The 25,268-nt window shown below is 42.8% G+C and overlaps 1 protein-coding gene across 2 annotated transcripts in view; it reads left to right on the plus strand.

The window, feature by feature from the left end:
• Positions 1-25,268, plus strand: part of usp9 (ubiquitin specific peptidase 9) — a 97,278-nt gene that overhangs the window by 23,530 nt on the left and 48,480 nt on the right. For both annotated transcript variants that reach the window (XM_056290073.1, XM_056290072.1), the window contains 2 exons: positions 4,294-4,522; positions 23,790-23,885. In XM_056290073.1, the coding sequence (XP_056146048.1) occupies positions 4,294-4,522; positions 23,790-23,885 (325 nt within the window). The remainder of the gene's footprint in view (positions 1-4,293; positions 4,523-23,789; positions 23,886-25,268) is intronic.

A 25,268-nucleotide genomic window follows, 5' to 3' on the forward strand; every position in this document is an offset into this window, starting at 1 on the left:
TTTGAGTCAACCGTAGCTGTGTCGTGCATGCTCACGGTTGACTCTGATCGGGTATAAACAGTATCAAAGCATTATGTATTCGGGTATGAGTCTTGAATGTCAACGAGCAGTTGATCGTGTTTGGCAGGTTAGCATATCATTCCCTTCTGATGTCAGGAGAGGAGAACTGGAAGAACCCTGGATGAATCAAAAATAATAACCTTTGTCTTTATTTTCATAATATAATAAAAGCTGGGTAAAACATTTATGGTTGTGCATGCACGACTCCCATCTGCGGTTGACTCAGCCTGGGCAGTGACATGATCAAAAATTATTAAAAGAATTTTGGTAATTCAAAAAAATGTGAAAGTTATAACGCAACAACTTCCTCTAGGTTGCAGTCAAAACAGGAAGTGTTGCATATTGCTGATGTTGGGCTTTATTATATTTTGAAAATTAAGAGAGGGTTAGACCAAAATGGTGACGTGGAAAGTGCAAGTTCATAATTAGACCTGGTCACATTCGTGTGAGGGTCTGCCAAGGAGGCTACTCATCCACAGACTGACAGGCAAAACTTTATTAGGTAGATTTTTTTTAACTTGAGTGCTGTATATTAAAAACTTTTTTTCCCATTCAGTTGACTTGGGCGCTGCGCAAATCACAATCGGAATCAGAATGGCAGAAAAAACACTTTTTTTTTCTTCTGTCCATGTGTGCAAATGTCTGTCCACTGCTAATCTCATACTACTGGGCCTGTCAGCCTAATTTTTTGTGCACAGTTAGGACTGTATGATGGGGCTAAGAGTACATCTGTCGCCATCTTACAATGCTGTGATTGCAACTATTCCATAATCCTCTGTGAGAATAGTACACATGGCAATTTTAACACTTAATTATTGGTCATGACAATTTGCATATGAAACCGATCGCTGATTTCGGTTGAGGCGCAACACCCTCGGTTTTGGTCGTTAGGTTAGCTGTGCAGTTTATAAAGTTGGGGGGAATATCTTTAGTAGTCAGCTGAGACTGATGATGTCACTTAGATGCGGGATGAAACGTTCCTCCCACTACATGTGTCCAGGTGAACTGATTCAAACTTTGTGGGCTAAAGCCTTAGAAACCCTCCAAATGAAGGCAAAGAAGAAGAAGAAGAAGCACTGATGGATGCTGCATCAAGGACTACTGCTAGGCATAAAGCCCTGCAAAGCCTCACTGATGGACTACTAGTGACTTCACAATGAAAAGTACAACTACATCTTAACTACTCGCAAAGAACTATAACATGGCAAACTAAAACTATTTCAAAAAGTAGTTCATCTACATCCAAACTGTGTTGTGGAAAATTATTAAAATCTTGAGTCTGGAATCTCATATACAGTGCATCTGGAAAGTATTCACACCCCTTCACTTTCCCCACATTTTGTTATGTTACAGCCTTATTCCAAAATGGATTAAATTCATTTTTTTTCTCATCAATCTACACACAATACCCCATAATGACAAAGTGAAAAAGGTTTTGTGGAAATTTTTGCAAATTTATTAAAAATAAAAAACTGAAATATTGCATGTACATAAGTATTCACACCCTTTGCTATGACACTCAAAATTGAGCTCAGGTTCATCCTGTTTCCACCGATCATCCTTGAGATGTTTCTACATCTTGACTGGAGTCCACCTGTAGTAAATTCAATTGATCGGACATGATTTGGAAAGGCACACACCTGTCTATATAAGGTCCCACTGTTGACAGTGCATGTCAGAGCAGAAACCAAGCCATGAAGTCAAAGGAATTGTCTGTTGACCTCCGAGACAGGATTGTATCGAGGCACAAAAAAATTTCTACAGCTTTGAAGGTCCCGAAGAGCACAGTGGTCTCCATCATTCGTAAATGGAAGAAGTTTGGATCCACCAGGACTCTTCCTAGAGCTGGCCGCCCAGCCAAACCGAGCAATCGGGGGAAAAGGGCCTTGGTCAGGGAAGTGACCCCAGAACCCGATGGTCACTCTGACAGAGCTCCAGCGTTCCTCTGTGGAGATGGGAGAACCTTCCAGAAGGACAACCATCTCTGCAGCACTCCACCAATCAGGCCTTTATGGTAGAGTGGCCAGACGGAGGACTCTGGTCAGTAAAAGGCACATGACAGCCCGCTTGGAGTTTGCCAGAAAGCACCTAAAGGACTCTCAGACCATGAGAAACAAGATTCTCTGGTCTGATGAAACCAAGATTGAAGTCTTTGGCCTGAATGCCAAACGTCACATCTGGAGGAAACCAGGCACCTCTCATCACCTTGCTAATACCATCCCTACAGTGAAGCATGGTGGTGGCAGCATCATGCTGTGGGGATGTTCTTCAGCGGCAGGAACTGGGAGACTAGTCAGGATCGAGGGAAAGATGAATGGAGCAAAGTACAGAGAGATCCTTGATGAAAACCTGCTCCAGAGCGCTCAGGACCTCAGACTGGGGCGAAGGTTTACCTTTCAACACGACAACGACCCTACGCACACAGCCAAGACAACGAAGGAGTGGCTTCGGGACAAGTCTGTGAATGTCCTTGAGTGGCCCAGCCAGAGCCCAGACTTGAACCCCATTGAACATCTCTGGAAAGACCTGAAAATAGCTGTGCAGCGACGCTCCCCATCTAACCTTACAGAGCTGGAGAGGATCTGCAGAGAAGAATGGGAGAAATACCCCAAATATAGGTGTGCCAAGCTTGTAGCTTCATACCCAAGAAGACTTGAGGCTGTAATCGCTGCCAAGGGTGCCTCAACCAAGTACTGAGTAAAGGGTGTGAATACTTATGTACATGCAATATTTCAGTTTTTTATTTTTAATAAATTTGCAAAAATTTCTACAAAACCTTTTTCGCTTTGTCATTATGGGGTATTGTGTGTAGATTGATGAGAAAAAAATGGAATTTAATCCATTTTGGAATAAGGCTGTGACATAACAACATGTGGGGAAAGTGAAGGGGTGTGAATACTTTTTGGATACACTGTAGTTACACAGAGGTACCACTGAAGTGACAGAGTAAAGGGTAACGGTTTTTGATTTAGTAAGCAGGGAAGATAAAACCTCACTTAGGCAGCCGAGGGAGTGTTTTAAGGAGAGGACATTGTTGGACATTGAGGACATAATTGAATCAGGAACACTTTGTCATTTCACCTCATGTACTTGCGCATATGAAGTGAAACGAAATGCCATTTCTCCCAGCCCACAGCAGTGCAACATACAGTCAGAAACACATAAGAACTACAAGAACACACATATTCAAACTAACACATACCCAAACTGGGGGAGAAAAAAAAATCACTGTCCAAGGGAACAAACACCAGCCAGGATGACTGTTTGAACTTCCACTTTGCATGGGCTAGCAGTTACGCATTCTGTCAGACCGCCCACCGTGTCTCCTCCTCGGGTGCAGCTCCAGGCAGGGGCCGTTGTCCCTGTGGCAACCGGACGAAGCAGACCAAGCCCTCCCAGCCGATCCAGCGCCAGCTCTCCCAGCTGGCTCTCCCAGCCAGACACCCTTGACACACCTCCCCGCACTCCACACGATGACGGCAAAAACACCAGTCAACGCCAGGTGAGGCTGCCGCCAGACCGCCCTCAGTGTTATCGGAACTGCCGGTCTGCATGGGCTAGCAGTTAGCTTAGCCTGCCCCGCTTCCGTGTCCCGTCAGACCACCCTCAATGTTACCTCCTCGGGTGCAGCTCCAGGCAAGGCCGCGGGCGGTCCCTGGGCCCACATTGCAGCAGACCAAGCTCTTGCAGCCAATCCAGCGCCAGCTCTCCCAGCCAACAAACGAAGACAAAAATTTAGACCCAGGCCTGGACAAAGACACTGCACCGATGGCACTGAGTGAGGCCGCCGCAAATGTGAATTTGCGCCGCCATCTTCCCACAGCAGTACTGGGTGAGGCTTCTGTGAACGTGAATTCGCGCCGCCATCTTCCCTATGTTACTTTTCTAATTCTTAAAAATAAATAATTCGCTACACAACAATTGTCTGTCTTTTATTGAGCTGAATGAACAGAATTTCCTATTTATTTAAGCATGTCGCACAAGCCTTCGTCACACGGTTATATGATATTACACTGTCGCTTTTTTCTGACTTTGAGTAGCTCTGTTTTTCATCATACATGTGTTTGCATCCCTGTTTCTACTAAGGTGACCTTAAGTCCAGCGAGAGAGAGAGAGAGAAATAGAATCAACTTGGCTTGGCAGGGTTTATCAACAATCTCAGGGTCTGAAATCCAGGCAAGTTCTTGTGAAAGATGCTCCAGTTGGTTAACCAGTCTGTCTTGCTTCCAACAGGTATTCCAAGCTGATGGGTGATGAGCCAGACCTTGACCCGGATATTAACAAGGACTTCTTTGAGAACAATGTTCTGCAGCTGGACCCGTCACTGTTAACCGAGAATGGCATGAAGTGCTTTGAGAGGTTCTTTAAGGCTGTCAACTGCAGGGAAGGCAAGCTGGTAGCCAAGCGCAGGGCCTACATGATGGACGACTTGGAGTTGATAGGCCTGGACTACCTCTGGAGGGTGAGAGGATAAGTAGCAACAAACACATACTCACAAATATTTGTCCAAAAACAGCAGGATGGCACAATCCAGACTGCAAGCTTTTTTCTTTTTCTTTTTTTTACTAATAGCTTCACATACATTTCCACTTTTGAAGGATTTACCTGTTCCTGAAGGTTTTTTTTTTTTTTACATTCCTATCAGTTAAACTATCAAAATAGATTGATGAATTCTCACATTTTTTTTTTAACTTTTTATTTTTCAGCAACCACTACAATGGGGGGGAAAAAAACAAGATTGATAACACATATGCAACAAAGTAAATGTAATCAAAAATATAAAAAACACGAAGGAGGGGTACTCCTCTCAGTGTATAACCTTTGATCCAGATCATTCACACCAGCTGGGAAGTCAACCTATCTATTTTCTTGTATACCATCCATTTTCCCCAGCGCTGTTTGTGGGTCCATGCTTTAATCCTTCGATAATGAGTCAGTTTTTCCATGGGGTGTATTTCCTCCACAATGTCCAGCTGCTGGCCGAGTCTTGGAGGGTCACATTTTAACCAGCTCCCTGTGATGGCCTTTTTTGCATGCAACTATCAGGATTTTGAAAAGATAGATGCCCTTCTTTTGAATTATATCGCCGGGTATCAACCCCACGTACACAATCCGAGGGTCTCGGGGGATCTTATAGCCTAAAATCCCCTCAAGAGTCTGAATAACCCTGTCCCAGAATGATTGTATGTTGATACATGACCAGAAGATATGAGAGTGATTGACATCCTGTCTCCACACTGTCTCCAGCATTGCTGCTGTTTACCTAACTGTATATTTTTAATGCGGGGCGTATTAAAAAAAAGTGAAGTAAGTTCTTCCACCTGAATTCCCTCCACCTTTTAGAGCTAGTGGAAGTGTGTTGCGTTATACACATGGAATGCCAATCACTGTTCGACAATTTAACGTTCAAGTCTAATTCCCATTTCAGTTTAACATATAGCGAATTTTCCCTGTTTCGTTTTTGTAAACTACTGTACAATTTAGAAACTATCTTTGAGGGTTTTTTTGTATAAACTGGTCAACACTTCAATCATTTCATTACCTTCTGCAGAGATTCCTTTTTTAATTTCTGTGTCGTAGAAAGGTCTTAGCTGTAAATATCTGAACAGGTCCCCATTTTCTAAATTAAATTCTCCTTTGAGTTTTTCCCTCTTAAGAGTGTATATGCCACTGCTATTCCTTTTTCTCGCCACTTTACAAATGTGTTGTCTATCTCTCCAGGTCTGAACCTGGGGGTCTGAGAAGGCCAAATCAGCAGTTTACTGTCTCTTTCTAGTTTGTATTTTCTAACTGTCTCATTCCATATTTTCAATGTATCTTCTAAAATCGCGTTCTCTCCCCTTCAGTCTGTATAGTCTTCCCCCATCTAGCTTGGTACTACGGGGAGTACCAATAGACAATATATCTCATTTGGGAAGCATAATAGTATTCTCTGAGATTCGACGGTGCTAGGCCTCCACTTTCCTTGTCAATTTAGAGTGTCTTAAATTTAACTCTTGGCCTTCCTATGCTGTGAACTGGGATTCTGGGATTCTGACTGGTAGTGACAAGAAAAGATATAACAACTGTAGCAGCACATTCATTTTCATCACCTGAATTCCGGAGCTAAAGTCCAATACTAGTGTTGACCATTTCGTCATATCTTTATCCTATTACTGCTGGACTGCTGGGATAGGCTCCAGCATCCCGCGACCCTGAGTTGGATAAGCGGTTTGGATAATGGGTGGAATAGATATTATTTATTATGCTGTAGTTTATTTCATAAATTTTGTTCAATTCCTGAGTGATTGGCACTCCCAGGTATTTTATCGATTTTGCTTCCAACTTATAGTTCTGCCTGATGGCCTTACTTGGTATGTAGTTGAGAGAGAGTACTTGTGTTTTTGCGATGTTCAGCTTGTATCCCGACAGCAGACCGTAGTTATCCAGAGTTGTCATAAATTTGAGGGGAGTCGAGTTTGGATTTTTGAGAAAGGTAATAATATATGAATATGAATCTGCAAAAAGACCAAAATATGTTCCTCTTTTGCTATGGTGATTCCTTTCAGCTCATCATTTTGTCAAATCTCTTGAGCCAAAGGCTCTGAATATTGCGAAGAGGGCAGGGCTAAGGTAGCAGCCTTGACGAGTGCCTCTGTACAGGTTAAAACTGCCTGTCAGGTGGCCAATGATCTTTATTCTGGTGTTTGGGTCTCTTTATAGAGATTGTATGCACCTAATGAATTGGTTATTAAAACTCAGCCTCTCTAGCACTCTAACTCTGTCGAATGCCTTTTCTGTGTCGAGACTGACCAGAGTTGCATTTCGATGTTGTTTATTAGCCTGTTTTATAATGTGTAGGGTTTGTCTGATGTTATCCTGTTTGCCGGCCCTTTATGAACCCTGTCTGATCTTTGTTTATCAAATTGGGCAGAAAGTGTTCAATTCTTTTTGAGATTATAGATATAAACAATTTATAATCTACGTTCAATATAGAAATTGGATAAGATTTTGTAACATTCTTTATTTGTACCTTCTTTTGGGATGACTGATATCACAGCCTCTTTCTAGGATGGTGGTGCCACAGCATTCTTCTTTCTTTCTTTTTTTTTGGGGGGGGGGGGGGGGTTCCGCCTTTTCTCCCCAGTTGTATCTGGCCAATTACCCCACTCTTCCGAGCCTTCCTGGGTTGCTGCTCCACCCCCTCTGCTGATCCGGGGAGGGTTTCAGACTACCACATGCCTCCTCCGATACACGTGGAGTCGCCAGCCGCGTCTTTTCACCTGACAGTGTGGAGTTTCACCAGGAGGATGTAGCGCGTGGGAGGCTCACACTATTCCCCCCAGTCCCCCCCCCAAACAGTCACCCGACCGACCAAAGGAGGTGCTAGTGCAGTGACTAGGACACATACCCACATCCGGCTTCCCACCCACAGACACGGCCAATTGAGTCTGTAGGGACGCCCAACCAAGCCGGAGGTAACACGGGGATTCGAACCAGGATCTCTGTGTTGGTAGGCAACAGAATAGACTGCCACACTACCCAGACACCCCTGTGCCACAGCATTCTTGAGTATCCAATTTCAGGATTCTAGCAATACAGGGGTGAGATTTTCTTTAAAGATTTTATACCAGCCATTCAGAAACCCGTCACTCCCTGGGCATTTATTTGTTTTCAATTTACTAATCGCCGTGTCCAGTTCTCTTTTTTCTGATGGGGTGGTTAATTCATCGTTTTGTATTTTTCCTATAGAGGGGAGGAGGTCTAACAGTAACAGGTATTGTTTAATGATATCTTCATCGACAGTCTTAGGTTGTGAGTATAAGGGTCTATAGTAATCTTTGAAGATTTTATGAATTTCTTCTGGTTCATAGGTTAATTTATTAGTTAAACGGTCTCTAATTTTATGTATTGAATTCATAATGTGTTGTGCCCTGAGCCGTCTTGCTAAAAAAAATGTTGCTTTCGATCCTGATTCATCAAAGGTTTGTTTTGTTAATCTTAATTTCTTTTCCACTTCCTCATTTAAGATGCTCTCTATTTGTTTTTTGTGTTTTCCCTTCTCCCCAATTGTACTTGGCCAATTACCCCACTCTCCAAGCTGTCTCGATCGTTGCTCCACCCCCCTGCCAATCCGGGGAGGGCTGCAGACTACCACATGCCTCCTCCGATACATGTGGAGTCACCAGCCACTTCTTTTCAGCTGACAGTGAGGAGTTTCGCCAGGGGGACGTAGCGCATGGGGGGCTCATGCTATTCCCCCCAGTTCCCTCTCCCCCCTGAACAGGTGCCCCCAACTGACCAGAAGGGGGCGCTATTGCAGCGACCAGGTCATATGCCCACATCCGGCTTCTCACCCACAGACACAGCCAATTGTGTCTGTAGGGACGCCCGACCAAGCCGGAGGTAACATGGGGATTCTTCTATTTGGTTTTTACGTTCTTTTATCTGGTTTGCCAGTCCCTTGTCTTTATCTTGTTCTTTTTGTTTCTCTAGTTTTCTCAATGTTTTCTCCAATTCAGTATATTTTATCCTCTTCATCTTATTTATTTAAGTGTGCCATTCTTGAAATTAGTCTCCCTCTCATTATTGCTTTAATCGTATCCCATGAGATAGTTGGGTCTACTTGGCCATTCATGTTATCATTTATACTGTCTCTAATTTCTTTCTTGATCTCCCTTACTACTCACTCATTGTTTAAGATACTGATATTTAGTCTGTCTCCGTAGTGTACTCTTTGGTCAGTTATTCAAGTGTATAGATAAATTACTTTGGGATCTGATACATCTGCTGTTACTATTGAGCACTCCTTCACCCTGTGTCTCTCTATAATGTTCATTAGAAAATAATTCATCTGGAGCGTACCCGATGAGTGGCTGAGTAGTGAGTAAAGTCTTTTTACCCTGGATGGAGACTCCTCCAAACTTCATACATGCCTATCTCTTTGATTAACATGTTGAGGTGTTTCGACCCTTAGGGATTTATCTTTTTATACTTGTTGTATCAATAGAGTGGTTTAGAATTGTGTTTCAGTCTCCAGCACAGACTAAAACTCCTTTGCGTTCAGAAATTATCGTATCAAATTGGGACTTGGAAGAATTTTCTGTCGCTCTCCGGAGGGATGTACATATTGGCAAATGTGACCAAAACGTTAGCTATTCTTCCTTTGACTATTATATATCTGTCGTCTCTGTCTCCTTTTTCTTAAACTAGTTCAATTCAAAGTTGAGATAGTTGGAAATCAGAGTGTCTACTCTTCTTTTATGACTATCAACACAGGAACTGAGAAAAGGGTTTAAGTACCCAAACCTTTTCAACTTGTCATATTCTTGTTTTTACATGTGTGTCTCTTGTCAGAATACAACTTGTGTCCTATCCTTTTTCATTTTTGCCAGCACTTTACTCCTTTTGACTGGATTCAGATTTAAGGAAGCAATTCTTAGGTCATGTGACCCTATTATGCTTGTACCAGATAATGAATGAATTAGTAGTCCCCCAGAACAAAATTAGAACAAAAATCCTAACTATGCAATACAAAAATGAACGAACCTTCAAGCGAGGAGGAGGCGGTTACTCCTCAACTGTGACCCCGTTGGTTGGTTGAGGGTGAAGCCTCTCATTAAGAGAGGGCCCAGTATTGAGGATGGCTGATGAGTCAAAAAGCAGTAACTCTACCAACGTGTCCCGTATTGAAAGTTAAACCGCCACTCTCAGACACACAGTGAACAATACACAGCCAAAATATAAAGCTGTCGTGACTATTTTAGTTTCGGGAATTGAAAAAGTCATACCGTTATGTGTAATTCAAGTCCCCATTCAAATTTGCTCAAAGCGCCCCCCCTCCGGAACTCCTGGAGTTTTCCCCTCGCAATCTTGGCCGTGGCAGGCCCCCCCCTCGCTGCAATCCGCTGTCTACTGCCATCCCAACAGCTCACGAAGGCTTGTTTCCCGGCTGCTCTCTCCCTCGGCTGTCTTCGCCGCCTCCACGGGGAATCTGCATCTCTTCAGCTCCCACTCCGCCTCCTGTGCACTGCTGTATGTTTGAGCGCCCATATTCCAGTGGATATGCATATTCGTATATGGTATTTGAAAATTAATCCCTCTGTCCTTGAGGGCTTTCTGTATCCCGTTGTATTCCCTGCACTTCTTGACTATCTCAGTCACATAATCGTGGTCGAAGTAGAGAGACCTGTTGCCCTGTTGGATTTTTCCCCCCTTTTTTTACAAGCTTCTCTCAACCATCTCCTTGGTTGTGAACTCCTGGAAGTTGATAACGATTGGTCTCGGTGGGGCTTTGGGGCAGTGTTTTTGTTCAGGGGACCAATGTGCCTGCTGTATTTTCAGATCCAGATCCTGTGGTAATGGCAGCTCGCTTCTAAGAAGTTTCACGGTAATCTGTGGTACCAAGTTTCCCTCCTCTCCCTCTGCCACTCCAAATATGCGTATGTTGTTTCTCCCGGACCGGAACTCTTAAGTCTGTTAGTTTTTGCTGCAGGGCTCTTTGTTGTTCCAGGCAGGTGCAAAGCACGTTGGTAGCCACTTCAGCCCAACCCTTCATCTACTGTACTCGGGTCTCCGCTTCGCCAACTCGGTCAGACAGATTCTGCATTTCTGTCAAAAGGTTATCAAGTTTGTCGTTAAATTCTTGTCTCAGGTGGTTAATATCCTGTCTCAGGCAGTCACTGTCTCCCTTGAGTTCTGTTTTTAACTCTTATCACCCTCCTTATGTCTTCGGGGCCAGTGCATGTTCCCGGACTCCTCTGGAAAACGGCAGCTTCGCTACGTTTGTTAGCATGCTCTGTCAGCATTGCTAACTTCCACCGCTAGGGCCGAGGCACTTTTGTCTTGAGTTTTTGGCATGCTTTCCTTTCTTTTGTGGCCTTTGGTGATTCTTCTCCCACTCATTTATCCCTTACGCTGGTAAATATCGAGTTAAAGTGTTATTTGGTGGGAAATTTGCGATTGATCTGGGAGCACGCTTACACCATGTGTCTGACTACTCCATCAGCAAACCGTAAGTCTCCGATTCTCACCACATTTTGTGTTCAGATGGGCATCAGGCTTAGGAGCAATTGATTAGATTTCATTCATCCATTGTCCAAACCACTTATCCTGCTCAGGGTCGTAGGCCCAGCAGTCATTGGGCGGCAGGCAGGGAGACACCCTGGACAGGCCACCAGTCCATCACAGGGCGGGTGCGCACACACACACACATTCAAACCTAGGGATAATTTAGTATGGCCGAGTCACCTGACCTACATGTCTTTGGACTGTGGGAGGAAATCAGAGCACCCGGAGGAAACCCACGCAGACACAGGGAGAACATGCAAACCCCACACAGAAGATGACCCGGGATGACCCCCAAGGTTGGCCTACCCCGGGGCTCGAACCCAGGGCCTGTTTGTGAAATTCTGTAGACTTGTTGCAGTATTTCAAATTGCAAAAAAATGTTCAATCGAAATAAAAAGCCGTAAAGGAAACTGTTCAGCCTTGGCAGAGGTTTTGCTCTCTTAGTCTTCTTTTTAAAAATGGCAAGGTGTTGACTGAGTTCAGAATAGTTCAGAAAGGTTTAATGTGGTGAACTACATTCCATTATCCCTCTGTGTACAAATGAATTGGTGACATACCAGGAGGAATGGTAATTCTCTTTTTGAAAAGAAAGTTTTTGGATAGATGTAACACAGAGCCTGCTGGATGGTGTGGTTTGTGTTGCTCACAATGCAGCTCTTCATCATACTCTATGCTTAAAGATATTAGTTATTAAAATCTGATCGGGGGATGTAAAGGACAGATGCTTTTTGCACTGGGTAGTAAAAGAATATAGATCATTACCTGGGTTGAATTTCCCTTGCCTTTGAAAATAAACACAGTCCGATTACTTTCAATATTGAGGCTAATGGAGTTCCTCATGTTTAAAGTTAGACAAATGGACTTTCTGGGTAGAACACTGCCAAGATGGCAGCATAGTGAAAGCTCTCCCGACCGTTCCCGACTAGATAATTTTGAACCTCCCCCACAAAATAGCGTGAATTTTCTATCAAACTGAATTCGAATTGAAAGGGGGGTAGAAATGGATACCAGGCTAAAGGGCAAGAAAAACACAGCAACAAAAATACAAAATGAAGGAGCCGAGCAACTTTGAGGCCATTCTCCAGTTAGCAAACATGCAGACAAAGTAATGCAAATGCCTCACAAAGAGATTGGTGATTTGGAACTGATTCTTAGGGAGCTGAGGGGTTTTCACCAGGAAAATAAAGAGACACTTGAGGACTTTTTTTTGGGAGGGGGCCCCTCCCCTCTTTTCTCCCCAACTGTACTTGGCCAATTACCCTACTCTTCCGAGCTGTCCCGGTCGCTGCTCCGCTCCCTCTGCCAATCCCAGGAGGGCTGCAGACTACCACGTCTCCTCCGATACATTTGGCGTCGCCAGCCGCTTCATTTCACCTGACAGTGAGGAGTTTCACCAGGGGGCGTAACAATTCCTCCCAGTCCCCCCAGTCCCCCCCAAACAGGTGCCCCAACCGACCAGAGGAGACACTAGTGCAGCAACCAGGACACACAGCGACATCCGGCTTCCCACCCACAGACACAGCCAATTGTGTCTGTAGGACGCCTGACCAAGCCGGGGGTAGCATGAGGATTCGATCTGGCGATCCCCGTGTTGGTAGGCAACGTACTAGACCGCTGCGCTACCCGGACACCCACTTTAGGACATTAAGGGAGAAATCACGAAACACCAAAATTGACGAGGCTGAAGAGCAAACGATGAAAGCTGAGGAGAGAATTCAAAGCTCAGAAAATATCCTAATGGAAATGCTGAAGCTACAAGTCAAACTAAATGCTAAAATAACTGAGCAGGAGAGCCGCTCCAGGTGTGAGAACATAAGTATATATTGAGTTCCTGAGGGGGGCAGAAAAAGAGTCACCATCCATGATCTCCTTTGTGGGGGAAATGTACTCTGAGAAAACGTTGACATACCCAAGGAAACAACTTCAAATTGAAAGAGACCACTGCGTACTCGGACCCCAACCACTGGAGGATGCACAACCAAGATCCATCCTAGCAAAATTCCTCAGCTTCAAAACAAAGGAAACAGTACTCCATTTGGCATGGCAATAGGTTTTACCTGGCAGGGGACACGAATAAACCTCGACAACTATGCGCCACGCGTTTTCCAAAAGCGAAGGGAATACGCTTATGTAAGGAGAGTTCTGAAAGATGGACAAATCCAGTTCCAAACTCTGTATCCAGCACGGCTAAGAGTCGAACATAATGATGAAACCCAAATTTATGAGACCATGTAGGAGGTGACTCAGGATCTGTTGAGGGGAGGATTCCCCCTGAAGATCATCAAACCCCAAGAGACAATGATGGAACAACTGGGATAGCAAACCTGGGATAGAAGCAACGACTGAGCTGGGAGACACGCATCCCGCAAAAAAGGAGGAATTCCAAGTAGAAACTGCAAGCCTTTAGAAGACCCTCGACATCCACAACTTCAAAGACTGGACATACCTTTTTGCTTGCTTTGCTCCTCTCCAGGACAACCCGTTAATGTTTCCAAAAATCCGATGGCGGGGGCGGGTGAGTCCATCGATATAACTTTTGATCAATAATAGAAATGTTATTAACCTGGTAGATACACCTAATATAATAATGATAGGGACATGCTTGAGACTTTGTGGTGCAGCTATCTTGAGCAAGGGTCCCTTCTGGCTATCTCAGGAGAGGGGCCTTCCCTTGGAGTCATTTTTAAGAGGCTCAGGTAGGATCATAGAAGAGACCTTTATATTGGAAGTCATGCTAAATAATAATGCTAAATATCATACTCATGGTGGGATTGGATGATATAGGATTTTACTGCGGATTGTGATTTTTAAAAAAAAACATGAAAATTTGGTGGTGAATTTCCATTATCGGGATAATCGTAAATGGGGATAGTTGTGAATATCCTCACGAGAGAGAGTTGTCTAACTCTCTCTTTTCTCTCTCTGTTTCTGTCTCTCAATTGTAAATAGTTTATGACACTTGGGAGATTTTCCCATCTGTTTTTTCTGCATGATTAGGTAAGTGTTTCTTGGGTGATTGGTGACTGTCCTGACATGTTTTGCTGGTTATTTTGCGGAGGAATGGCAATCTCAGAGACGCCACCTCCATCTGTCATGGGGTTCGGATAGTCCTGACTGAGCTCAGTGGCAGAGCCCAGTCCAGTGGAGGAGGAGGTTTTGTTGGCTGTAGGAGAGCAAGTTGTCATTGTGATTACCTGCTCTGGGTGTTGGTGAGAGTTTGATGCCTTGTCCACACCTAATATGGATATTTTGCAAAACAAACATTTTCCTCTACGTTTTAGCCTCTCATCCATATGCAAATGACATTTTAGATCACTGAAACTGAGATTTTTTAAAACGGAGGGGGGAAATATCTATTCAGAAAAATATCTGTGTACATGTGGTCAAGGCCTGAATTGGCCCTGGTTTATTTTTCACTAAAAAGGATTAGATTAGATTAGATTGTTTTATTAGCCACACAACCAAAGCCAGTGGAATTTGTTTTTGGTACACAAACTCTGCAGCACAATACATACATGGACAACAACAGAAACTCCACGTATTATCACGAACAATACAGTTACACAATAACAAAAATAAACATCACGCATAACAGTTAGGTGAATGGTGGTATTTATGCCAATGGTGTGTGAGGAGGGGACTGTAGGGAGGAATTCAGAGTCCTGATGGCTAGAGGACAGTAACCTGTAGCGCGCCCCCCTCCCCCAAGAGAAGGAGCTGGAAGAGGTGATGAGCAGGATGTGAGGGGTTGGAGATGATCTTCTTTGCTCACTTTACAGTCCAGTTAGTATGTAGAAATTCAACTGAGGGGAGTGGGTTGCCTATGATTTTGGATGCATTGTTGACAATCCGCTGCAGTTTTTTCCGTGTTTGACTGTCTGCGCCGCCATACCATACTGTAACAGAAGATGTTATGGTGGATTCGATAATGGCTGAGTAAAACAGAATGAGCAGTTGATGTTTAATCTGGTATTTTCTTTTAAGCTGCCTAAGAAAGTAAAGTCATTGTTGAGCTTTTGCAACGATGTGTTCAGTGTTAATTTTCCACTTCAGATTATTGCTGATGTACACTACCGTTCAAAAGTTTGGGATCACCCAAACAATTTTGTGTTTTCCATGAAAAGTCACACTTATTCACCACCATATGTTGTGAAATGAATAGAAAATAGAGTCAAGACATTGACAAGGTTAGAAATAATGATTTGTATTTGAAATAAGATTTTTTTTACATCAAACTTTGCTTTCGTCAAAGAATCCTCCATTTGCAGCAATTACAGCATTGCAGACCTTTGGCATTCTAGCTGTTAATTTGTTGAGGTAATCTGGAGAAATTGCACCCCACGCTTCCAGAAGCAGCTCCCACAAGTTGGATTGGTTGGATGGGCACTTCTTTGAGCAGATTGAGTTTCTGGAGCATCACATTTGTGGGGTCAATTAAACGCTCAAAATGGCCAAAAAAAGAGAACTTTCATCTGAAACTCGACAGTCTATTCTTGTTCTTAGAAATGAAGGCTATTCCATGCGAGAAATTGCTAAGAAATTGAAGATTTCCTACACCGGTGTGTACTACTCCCTTCAGAGGACAGCACAAACAGGCTCTAACCAGAGTAGAAAAAGAAGTGGGAGGCCGCGTTGCACAACTGAGCAAGAAGATAAGTACATTAGAGTCTCTAGTTTGAGAAACAGACGCCTCACAGGTCCCCAACTGGCATCTTCATTAAATAGTACCTGTTAGAGCCTGTTTGTGCTGTCCTCTGAAGGGAGTAGTACACACCGGTGTAGGAAATCTTCAATTTCTTAGCAATTTCTCGCATGGAATAGCCTTCATTTCTAAGAACAAGAATAGACTGTCGAGTTTCAGATGAAAGTTCTCTTTTTCTGGCCATTTTGAGCGTTTAATTGACCCCACAAATGTGATGCTCCAGAAACTCAATCTGCTCAAAGAAGTGCCCATCCAACCAATCCAACTTGTGGGAGCTGCTTCTGGAAGCGTGGGGTGCAATTTCTCCAGATTACCTCAACAAATTAACAGCTAGAATGCCAAAGGTCTGCAATGCTGTAATTGCTGCAAATGGAGGATTCTTTGACGAAAGCAAAGTTTGATGTAAAAAAAATCTTATTTCAAATACAAATCATTATTTCTAACCTTGTCAATGTCTTGACTCTATTTTCTATTCATTTCACAACATATGGTGGTGAATAAGTGTGACTTTTCATGGAAAACACAAAATTGTTTGGGTGATCCCAAACTTTTGAACGGTAGTGTATGTTCGAAGGAATTTAAGAGTTGGTGGTGGTGATGGGGTCTCCATTCATTTGTATGGGTGTTTTAGGATTCGGCATGCAATGAGTTCTTGGGTTTTGGCTGTATTAAGCAGAAGGTTGTTGTTTGCACACCAAGTGAAAGCTTGACGGTCTCCTGCAGTGCAGTACTGAGTTTCATCCTTGTTGGACATGAGGCCTACAATGGTTGTGTCGTCTGCGTATTTTATTATTTTCACAGAGCTATCTGTGGATTTAAAGTGAGAAGGGCCAGGGGAGAGAACACAGACCTGCGGAGCACCTGTACTAGGGGTAAGAGGGTGTGAGGTTAGGTTATTAACCTTTACCCTCTGTGGCCTGTTCCACAGGAAGCTCCGAATTCAGTGGCATATGGCTGGGTCAATGTTCATGCCCAAGAGTATGGTAAAGAGTTTGAGTGGGTTGATGGAGTTCACAAAACAAAAAAACAGATGTCCTATCTATTTTGCAATGAAATATTTCTTTGTTAACAAAATCTAAGGTAAAGGGATTCCAGTATGTTATAGTCAAGGCTCAGCGTTTTTGGTTTTTATTTTTCAATGCCATCCGGCATGCCGAATTTTGCCACAAGAGGACACTGTTACATAACCTCACACGAACAGGAACACATTTTTGATCCATGGAAACATAAAATCCGGGTGAAAATCAGTTTAAACCAATCTGCTCCTTTTAAAAAATCTGGGTATTTTTCGGTGAAAATCGTTAAAAACCGAAAACGCTGAGCCTTGGTTATAGTACTATTTTAAGAGTTTTAAGCATATTTTAATGATTCTCGGGAAAATATTGTGAATTGCAATTATTTTGGCCAGGATAATTGTGACATGAAATTTTCACATCATCATATGTTACGTTCTTTTTGTTCAGTGTTAAACTGCTGTTGTGTATTCTCTGTCAATTCTTACAGGGAGGGGAAAGTTTTTCAAGTTCATGATCGGGGAATGGTGCTAAGTCACTTAAATGCAAAGTAGACCAAGCTTCTTTTAACATTTAATGGGGTACTCAGTCTGAGTAGGAGAGAAGATTTAGTCAAAGTTAAAGAAGGATAAAATCCAAATAGCTTTTCTGCAATAATCTCATTTTAGTGTCACTGAGCATACTAAATTAAACAAAATTGCTTCAAACATGTATATTCATCTTCCTGCAAATCAGGATGCCAGAGCGAAGTGGCAATACTGTCAAGTGCTATAAATTACAAACACATATCAGAAGTTAGGTACAAAGAAGGCAGATTTGGGGGCGTCCAGGTAGTGTAGCGGTCTATTCCATTGCCTACCAACACAGGATCGCTGGTTCGAATCCACGTGTTACCTCCGGCTTCGTCGGGCGTCCCTACAGACACAATTGGCCATGTCTGCCGGTGGGAAGCCAGATGTGGGTATGTGTCCTGGTTGTTGCACTAGCACCTCCTCTGGTCGGTCGGGGTGCCTAATCGTGGCCACGCTACACAATGCTTGTGACAACACCAGACACCCCGCAGCACATTTCAGAAGCAGCACAGAAGTGGTTCTCTGCTCTGCTCCACTAAAGAGACATGCCTTGTCTATTTTTGACGAAAGCCACGTCCAGCTGCACAGAGCAGATTGAGCTGGGCAGGAAGTCAGGCATAGCGCCTACGGTCGATTTTCAAAATAAAACACTCTGTGCAGACTCGTGATCATATATCACATCTCTACATCAACATTACCTCATAACCTGTGGCACCAGGCCAGAAGTCAACCAGTCAGAGGATTTTTGACACTATGGTCAACGAGAAGTTTAGCTTGGAAGTGGAAAACACGAGGTGTTATATGACACCACAGATGCTAAGATCTGTGAAGCAGAGCAGCGACTGGGACGGCTCTGAAGAGTGGGGTAATTGGCCAGGTGCAATTGGGGAGAAAAAGGAGGAAAATTCCAACAAAAAAAGAAGAGCATCCTCCATGAACTCAATCACATGTTGGAAAATGTCCCATCTAGACATGACACGAGTCTCTATTAGATCTGCTCCTCTTGGGCTTTCAAAGCATTGATGGTAAAATGAGTTTGTTTCACCCGTACGTTCAACACCTGGCCCTGTGCCTTCTACAGGATCTTGCTGGCTCGGTGGCCCTTGGCTGAAGATTTAATTTGCAGGCTCTTTCTTAGGTGTAATCCTGCTCTGTCTGTACCTGAGGCTGAATCTCAGGTGGTTTCTGTGGTCTGCCATCATATGTGCCATTTGCATGTACTCATGTACAAGTTTAGGGCAGTCCTTGCTGAAATGAGTCAAAATGTCTTTATGCATGCTCAATAATCTAGGTAAGGAAATCCTAGAACATTGAATTCACCTGGACACAACATTTATTTAGAGAAACGTTTCATCACTCATCTGACTTCATAAGTCTCAACTGGCTGCCGGTATTCCACCATTATAAACAATACACTGGTGTAATGACCGAGAACTATGATCGGTTTCATACGCACATTACAGTGACTATTAACTAGAGTTAGAGTGTGCATGTGCACTATTCACAGAGGATTAGGGAATAGTTTCAAATGCTCTTTTAAGTGCCGTGAGGATTGCCGTGACTTGTTCACCGGGGAAACCAAACGGACGCCGGCCAAAAGGATGGCACAACACAAAAGAGATAACGCTCAAGCCAGGACTCCGCAGTCTACACCCATCTATAGGTCAGTCGCCACTCTTTCAAGGATGAAGATGCGCACATCCTTGAAAAGGAGGAATGCGAGTTTGAACAGGGAGTCAAAGAGGCCATCTGTGTGAAGAGGGAACGACCATTCCTGAACCGAGGGGGGCTAAGAGTACATAGCTCACTTTTGTGCTCACTTTTAAGGCTTTAAATTGTCTTACTCCTACATACATTTCTGATTTATTAACATTGTGTATGCCCCCTCGACCATTAAGATCCGCAGATTGGAACTATGCTGGTTATTCTCAGGTCTCGGTTTGTTACAAAGGGTGATCGGGCTTTTGCTGTTAGAGCGCCCACACTATGGAACTCTCCTCCTGTTTAACTAAGACAAACCAAGTCTCTAGCTTCTTTTAAATCTAGTCTTAAAACGTTTATTTCTATGAAAATTTTTACAAATGTTTAACATTTGTTTTTATTTATTTATATTGTTTTTATTTTTACTTTAATTATTTGGTCTTACTCTTTTCTTTTTTTTTTCCTTGTCTGTTTTTATTTCTTTGTAAAGCACTTTGTAACATTGTTTCAGAAAAGTGCTATACGAAGTTGCTATTATATTTATTGTTATTATTATATTACATCTGTCACCATCATACAATGCTGTGATTGCAACTATTCCCAAATCCTCTGTGAATAGTACACATGGCCGTTATAACGCTGGTTAATGGTCATGGTAATTTGCTCATCAACTCAATCATTGTTTTCAGTTAGTATGCCACTGTATTGTTTATAAGGGTTGGGATATCTGCAGTCAGTTGAGACTTAAGAAGTCACTTAGATGGACGATGACTAGAACGTTTGTCTCAATAAACATTGTGCCCAGGTGAGCTTACTCAACTTTATCAACTTACTCAACTGATTTCCATACCTGGATTATTGAACATGCATAAAGACATATACTTCTAATAAATTGGCGACAATTTTGAGCATTGACAGTACACAGTCTAGTCATATACTAGGTTTGACCTAGTCTTGTTGAGTTTGAGTTCTAGAGTAGAGTCGACTAAGATGAACATTCTGCCACAAAAGCTGTATCTTTTCCAGTCTCTTCCTGTGAAGATACCGACCAAACTGTTTATTGAATGGGACGGGTTGATACCAGATACTTATGGCAAGGGGAAAAAATCCAGGATCAGGTGTAAAACTTTATAGGTAAGAAAATAATGCGGTGGCATGGGCCTCCCCTGCTTATAAGAATACTACTATGCAGTGCAGTTAAGGCCATTAATTTGCTTATTTACACCAGCATACTCCATGGCAATGGTGATGGACAGGTTGATGGATGAGATCAGGCAGGAGTCTCTGTGGACTGTGATGTTCGCAGATGGTTGAGAGTCTGGAGAGGTGGAGGTATGCACTGGAGAAAAGAGGAATTAAAGTCGGTAGGAGCAAGGTGGAATACATATGCGTGAACTAGGGGGGAGGGCCGTAGAATTGGGAGGATACAAGGAGTAGAGGTGGCGAAGATGAGTTTAAATACTTTGGGTCAACTGTTCAAATTAATGGGGAGCGTGGAAGAGAGTTCAGGCAGGGTGGAGTGGGTGGAGATAAGAGTCAGGAGGGATTTGTAACAGAACAGCAAGAGTTAAAGGGAAGGTTTACAAGATGGTAGTGAGACCAACTATGTTGTATGGTTTGGAGACGGTGGCACTGACAAAAAGACAGGAGGCGAAGCTGGAGGTGGCAGAGTTGAAGATGCTAAGATTTTTGTCAGGCGTGACAAAGGACAGGATAAGGAAGGAATATGTTAGAGGGACCGCTCAGGTTGGACGGTTTGGACACAAAGCAAGAGAGACAAGATTTAGATGGTTTGGACATGTGTGGAGGAGAAATGCTGGGTATATTGGGAGGATGATGATGAATATGGAGCTGCCAGGCAAGAGGAAAAGAGGAAGGCCAAAGAGGAGGTTTATGGGTGTGGGGAGGGAGGACATGCAGGTGGCTGGTGTGACAGAGGAAGATGCAGAGGACAGGAGGAGATGGTTGGAGGATCTGCTGTGGCGACCCCTAACAGGAGCAGGTGAAAGTGCAATGACAGAAGGGGGTACCAATAGCAGCAATGATACTGAATTACAAAATAAGTTGGTTAACAGTGATGACCACGACAGGAGACAGTAAAATTACTTGGATTAGGCAGTTCATCTAAACTGTTACCATGGGGTGCTTATGATACGGAATTTGTTCCAAAAATATCTGCTTTCAAAAATGGATTACAAAAGGCCTTATTCATTTTTATATATTTGTTCACCAGTGGGCATTCCAGACCTTTGAATCCTAAAAGAAAAAACAGGGCCTGGAATGAAATGATTTCTATAGATACCTTCAAGTTAGGCATTATTTCAACCAGAACCTGGGTGTAGCTTTAGAAACAGGAGAGACAGGAATCACAAAAATATGCTTGTCAATATCTAAATCCACAACATGTAATAAGATTATCTCCAGAATATATAATAGCATTCTTCAGTCCAAGTCGGAGAATACACTGTATATAAAAGAGTAGTTGGAGGAGAGAAATTTTGATATTCCAGAAAAAGGCTAGAGAATATGTCAAAGCATAATGGAATTCAACTAGTTCAACTACATGATGAAAATTCTGCAGGAAAAATAAGGTGTTTTTATTACGCCCTTGCAAAAAAACATCAGGGAAAAGGTCATCGATGTTGGAGACTATCTGGAATAAATGAAGCCAATCACCTCAAATCTTCTGGAATTGCCAGTTTATTGTTCCTTATTGGCAGGAAATTCATAAACAACAATGTATTTGGAGTTGACGTTCCTTGTTGATGTGATATGGTATACATCAGTGGTTAGTACTGTTAGCTCTCAGCAAGAAGGTACTGGGTTTGAACCCCAGGCCATCCCAGGTCCTTTCTGTGTGAAGTTCCCATGTTCTTCCTGGGTCTGCATGGGTTTCCTCCAGGTGCTCCAGTTTCCTCTAACCATCAAAAAGACATGCATGTTAGGTTAATGTTAGTTTAATACCCCTGTCTGCGCCCCAGACTGAGGGACGGCAAAAAGAACTGTAGTTGGTCCCCAGGCGCTGCACGGCAGCTGCCCACTGGTCTTATTCACACAGCTGCCCACTACTTAACTGCAGGGAATGCATTTTCATAAATTAATTTAGCATTTTAGTAAAGTAAGATTAATAAAGTTCATCTTAAATTTGAAGGATGGACTATCAATGATAAGAAACTGGTACAAATACTTTTGGCAGCAAGCAAAAAGGCTGTCATGAAGTGGCTAAAATCAGAGCCACCCACCATCGATGAATGGATAGAAATAATATATGAACTACATAATGGAAAGGTTGTCATTTTCCCTCAAAGTCCAAAAAGAATTTTTTTTCCTGGATTTGGACCAAGTGGACTGAGGACATTAAATTTATAAAGTCAAGATTTTAGCTGACTTGATAGAATAAGTGAGTCAGAATATGTGATTCATATTTTATCGTATCCAACAGCTCACTCTTTATTATTATTATTTTTTTCTTCAGCGCTTTGCAATATCTAAGGTGAAAGCTCCCCATGTTCAGTGATAATTAATTAAAATCGGTGTTATAAAAGAAAACCTCTGGAAGAGCCAGGCTGTGAAATGGCTATCAAATGCACTGCACCATTTTTTGTTTCGAGGGCGCACAAATGCTGTGTGGCTCTTCTTGTAGTAATACTGATACTATGTATGAGTGCTTTTCCAAAATAAAACCATTAAAAAAAAAAAAAGATAAACAATACAGGCAAAATTTGGAGCAGCAGGAGGTAGTGCAACTATCTGGTGACTGGAGGGTTGCCAGTTCGGTTCTTTGCTGCTCCTTCCAAAAATGTCGTGTGTGTGTCCGTACGTGTGCATGCACCGTTAATTAATTGTGAGGCGGCTGTTGCAGCTAGAAAAGCGCAAGAGAAAATGCGGTCTGTGTCCCATTTCACGTATGACACGGCAGCCAGTCATGGAGTAGCTACGCTGTGCAACATGTGATACCTGGGGTAATACTTCCATACGTTTAGTTGGCCCACGCAAAACTCTCCAAGGATGAACCCACTGACAAAGTGATACTTGTGCACCTCTGCCAGTGGTTCATCCTCCCAGAATTTTTTTTTTATTATCTCAAATTGGAACATCAGTCATGTCTCCGCTCAGATGGTAAGCAAAGTTTTGAAAATGAAGTTAAAATAACAAAGTTAAAATAAATTGAATTTAAGTAATTACACAATTACCTGTATACAACATTACATCAAAAACATTGAAGAGAAATATTTAAAAAATACGTTTTTATTGCTTATCGTCACAATCTTTTCCACACCATGCATTTATAGACAATTTAGCACAGTCTTCAGGAGTTTGTTGTTTTCAGTTTTGCTTTTCTATTTTTCAGTTTAAAAAAAGGCTCCAGGGATGATTGCTAATTTTTATCTTTCCTCTGGAGACTGCTACGCTCGTGTACTCTTGAGTTGTTCTGCTGTCGGCTGATGTTGCGTCAATGGAAGAGTGGTGGTCCTGGCTGGCGCTGCTCTGTGTGCTCCCTCTTCTGTCCTGAGTGGCTATTAATGAGACTTTGGATGATGAGTCATAGCCGTGCTTGACTTAAGTGCCTCTGACTTACACACACATGTACAGGCACACACACACACGGATGGACAGGAACAGTTTGACTGGATAAGATAAAGAGGCCTGGAGGGTAAACATTGATTTGTCCTGGTATTTCCTCCTCCTTAGGTGGTAATTCAAGGAAGTGATGACATTGCCGGCCGAGCCATAGACCTGCTAAAAGAGATCTACACCAACCTTGGACCAAAACTACAAGTCAACCAGGTACATTAACAGATGAACCTTGTTTGTACCACTTAACTGTGGATGTTTTTATGTCCTGATTCCTGACTGCTGGCTCTCTCCCCCCCCCCCCCCCAACCTGTCCGGCTGCGGGGCATTTACATTGCCTGTTTAACACACTTTACATTTTATCTGCTCTCATTTTTATATCATAAGGTACTGGTCTTCCAGTTTTAAATCTTTTTATTGAACTTTTCCAACATGTGCATTTACTTGTCACGACACAAATCAACAATTCACATCACAGCTCGACAAAATAGACCAAGGGGGGGGGGGCCCTGCCAAATGAAGGTGGGGATAGAAGTTCAGGAAACCTATACTCAACATTTGGATGCAAAATTTTGTTCAAAGTAGGAGAGGAAAGGCTTCCAGACTTTCAAAACATTTCTTTACTCAACCCCTCACGTTTTTTGAGTTTAAGATTTTCCATAACAATTTCCACCCATTGACAGTGCAATGGTGGTTTGGTAGATTTCCAGTGAATCAACACTAATCATCGTGCCAATAATGACAGAAAGGCTAAGACATCACAGTATGTACCTGTAAGTGCAAACACTCCAGGAGCTACTTCACATAATGTGATTCCTGGGGCTGGTCATATCTCCTTACTACAGATATTAGAGAATGTTTCAAAAATGGCCAACCAGAATGATACAAGATTTTGACATCTCCAAAACAAATGGTACAGATCCGGATGACAGCGGGAGCATATCTTATCAAATCCTGGGAACATCTTTGCTTTTGCTGAAGTGTAGTCCATGATATACCTTAAACTGCAATAAGCTTATGTCTAATGCACATGGGTGTTGAATGAATTCTTGAAACTGCAGATTGCCATGCTTCATCAGAAATTTCAGTCCCGAAGTCTTAAGCCCACTGCTCTCTAATGTGACTCAAAGAGGGGGAGACAACTTCTTGAATTGAACTGTGTAGTTTGGATATCAGGCCTCGCTACAGAGAGTCCCAGCCTTGAAATTAATCTATCCAACTCTGTGTTGGTGGAGATGGGAAGGGTACAAAAAGTTTCTTTACAGAATTACACACCTGGAGATATCTGTAGAAATGGGAGTGTGGAATGTCATACTGTTGTGTCATTTTTTCAAAAGGAATGCAATTATTGTCTTGATAGAGATGTCTTACACATGTTAATCCCGCCCTGAACCACAATTATAAGGAAGAGTCTAGAATAGATCGTGGGAATAGGGCATTGGCTATAATACAATGTTAGTGTTACAGTTTCATTTAGCAGACGTGTTTATCCAATGCAATATACGTCTGAGAGTTAATACAGCACAAGCAATAGGCAGTAAAGTCAGTGCCTGTTGGGAATAGGGCACTGGATCTAAGCAGTAGAGGCAATGCCTG

Source organism: Lampris incognitus, chromosome 11 (genome assembly GCF_029633865.1).
Source record: "Lampris incognitus isolate fLamInc1 chromosome 11, fLamInc1.hap2, whole genome shotgun sequence".
NCBI classification, from domain to species: Eukaryota; Metazoa; Chordata; class Actinopteri; order Lampriformes; family Lampridae; genus Lampris; species Lampris incognitus.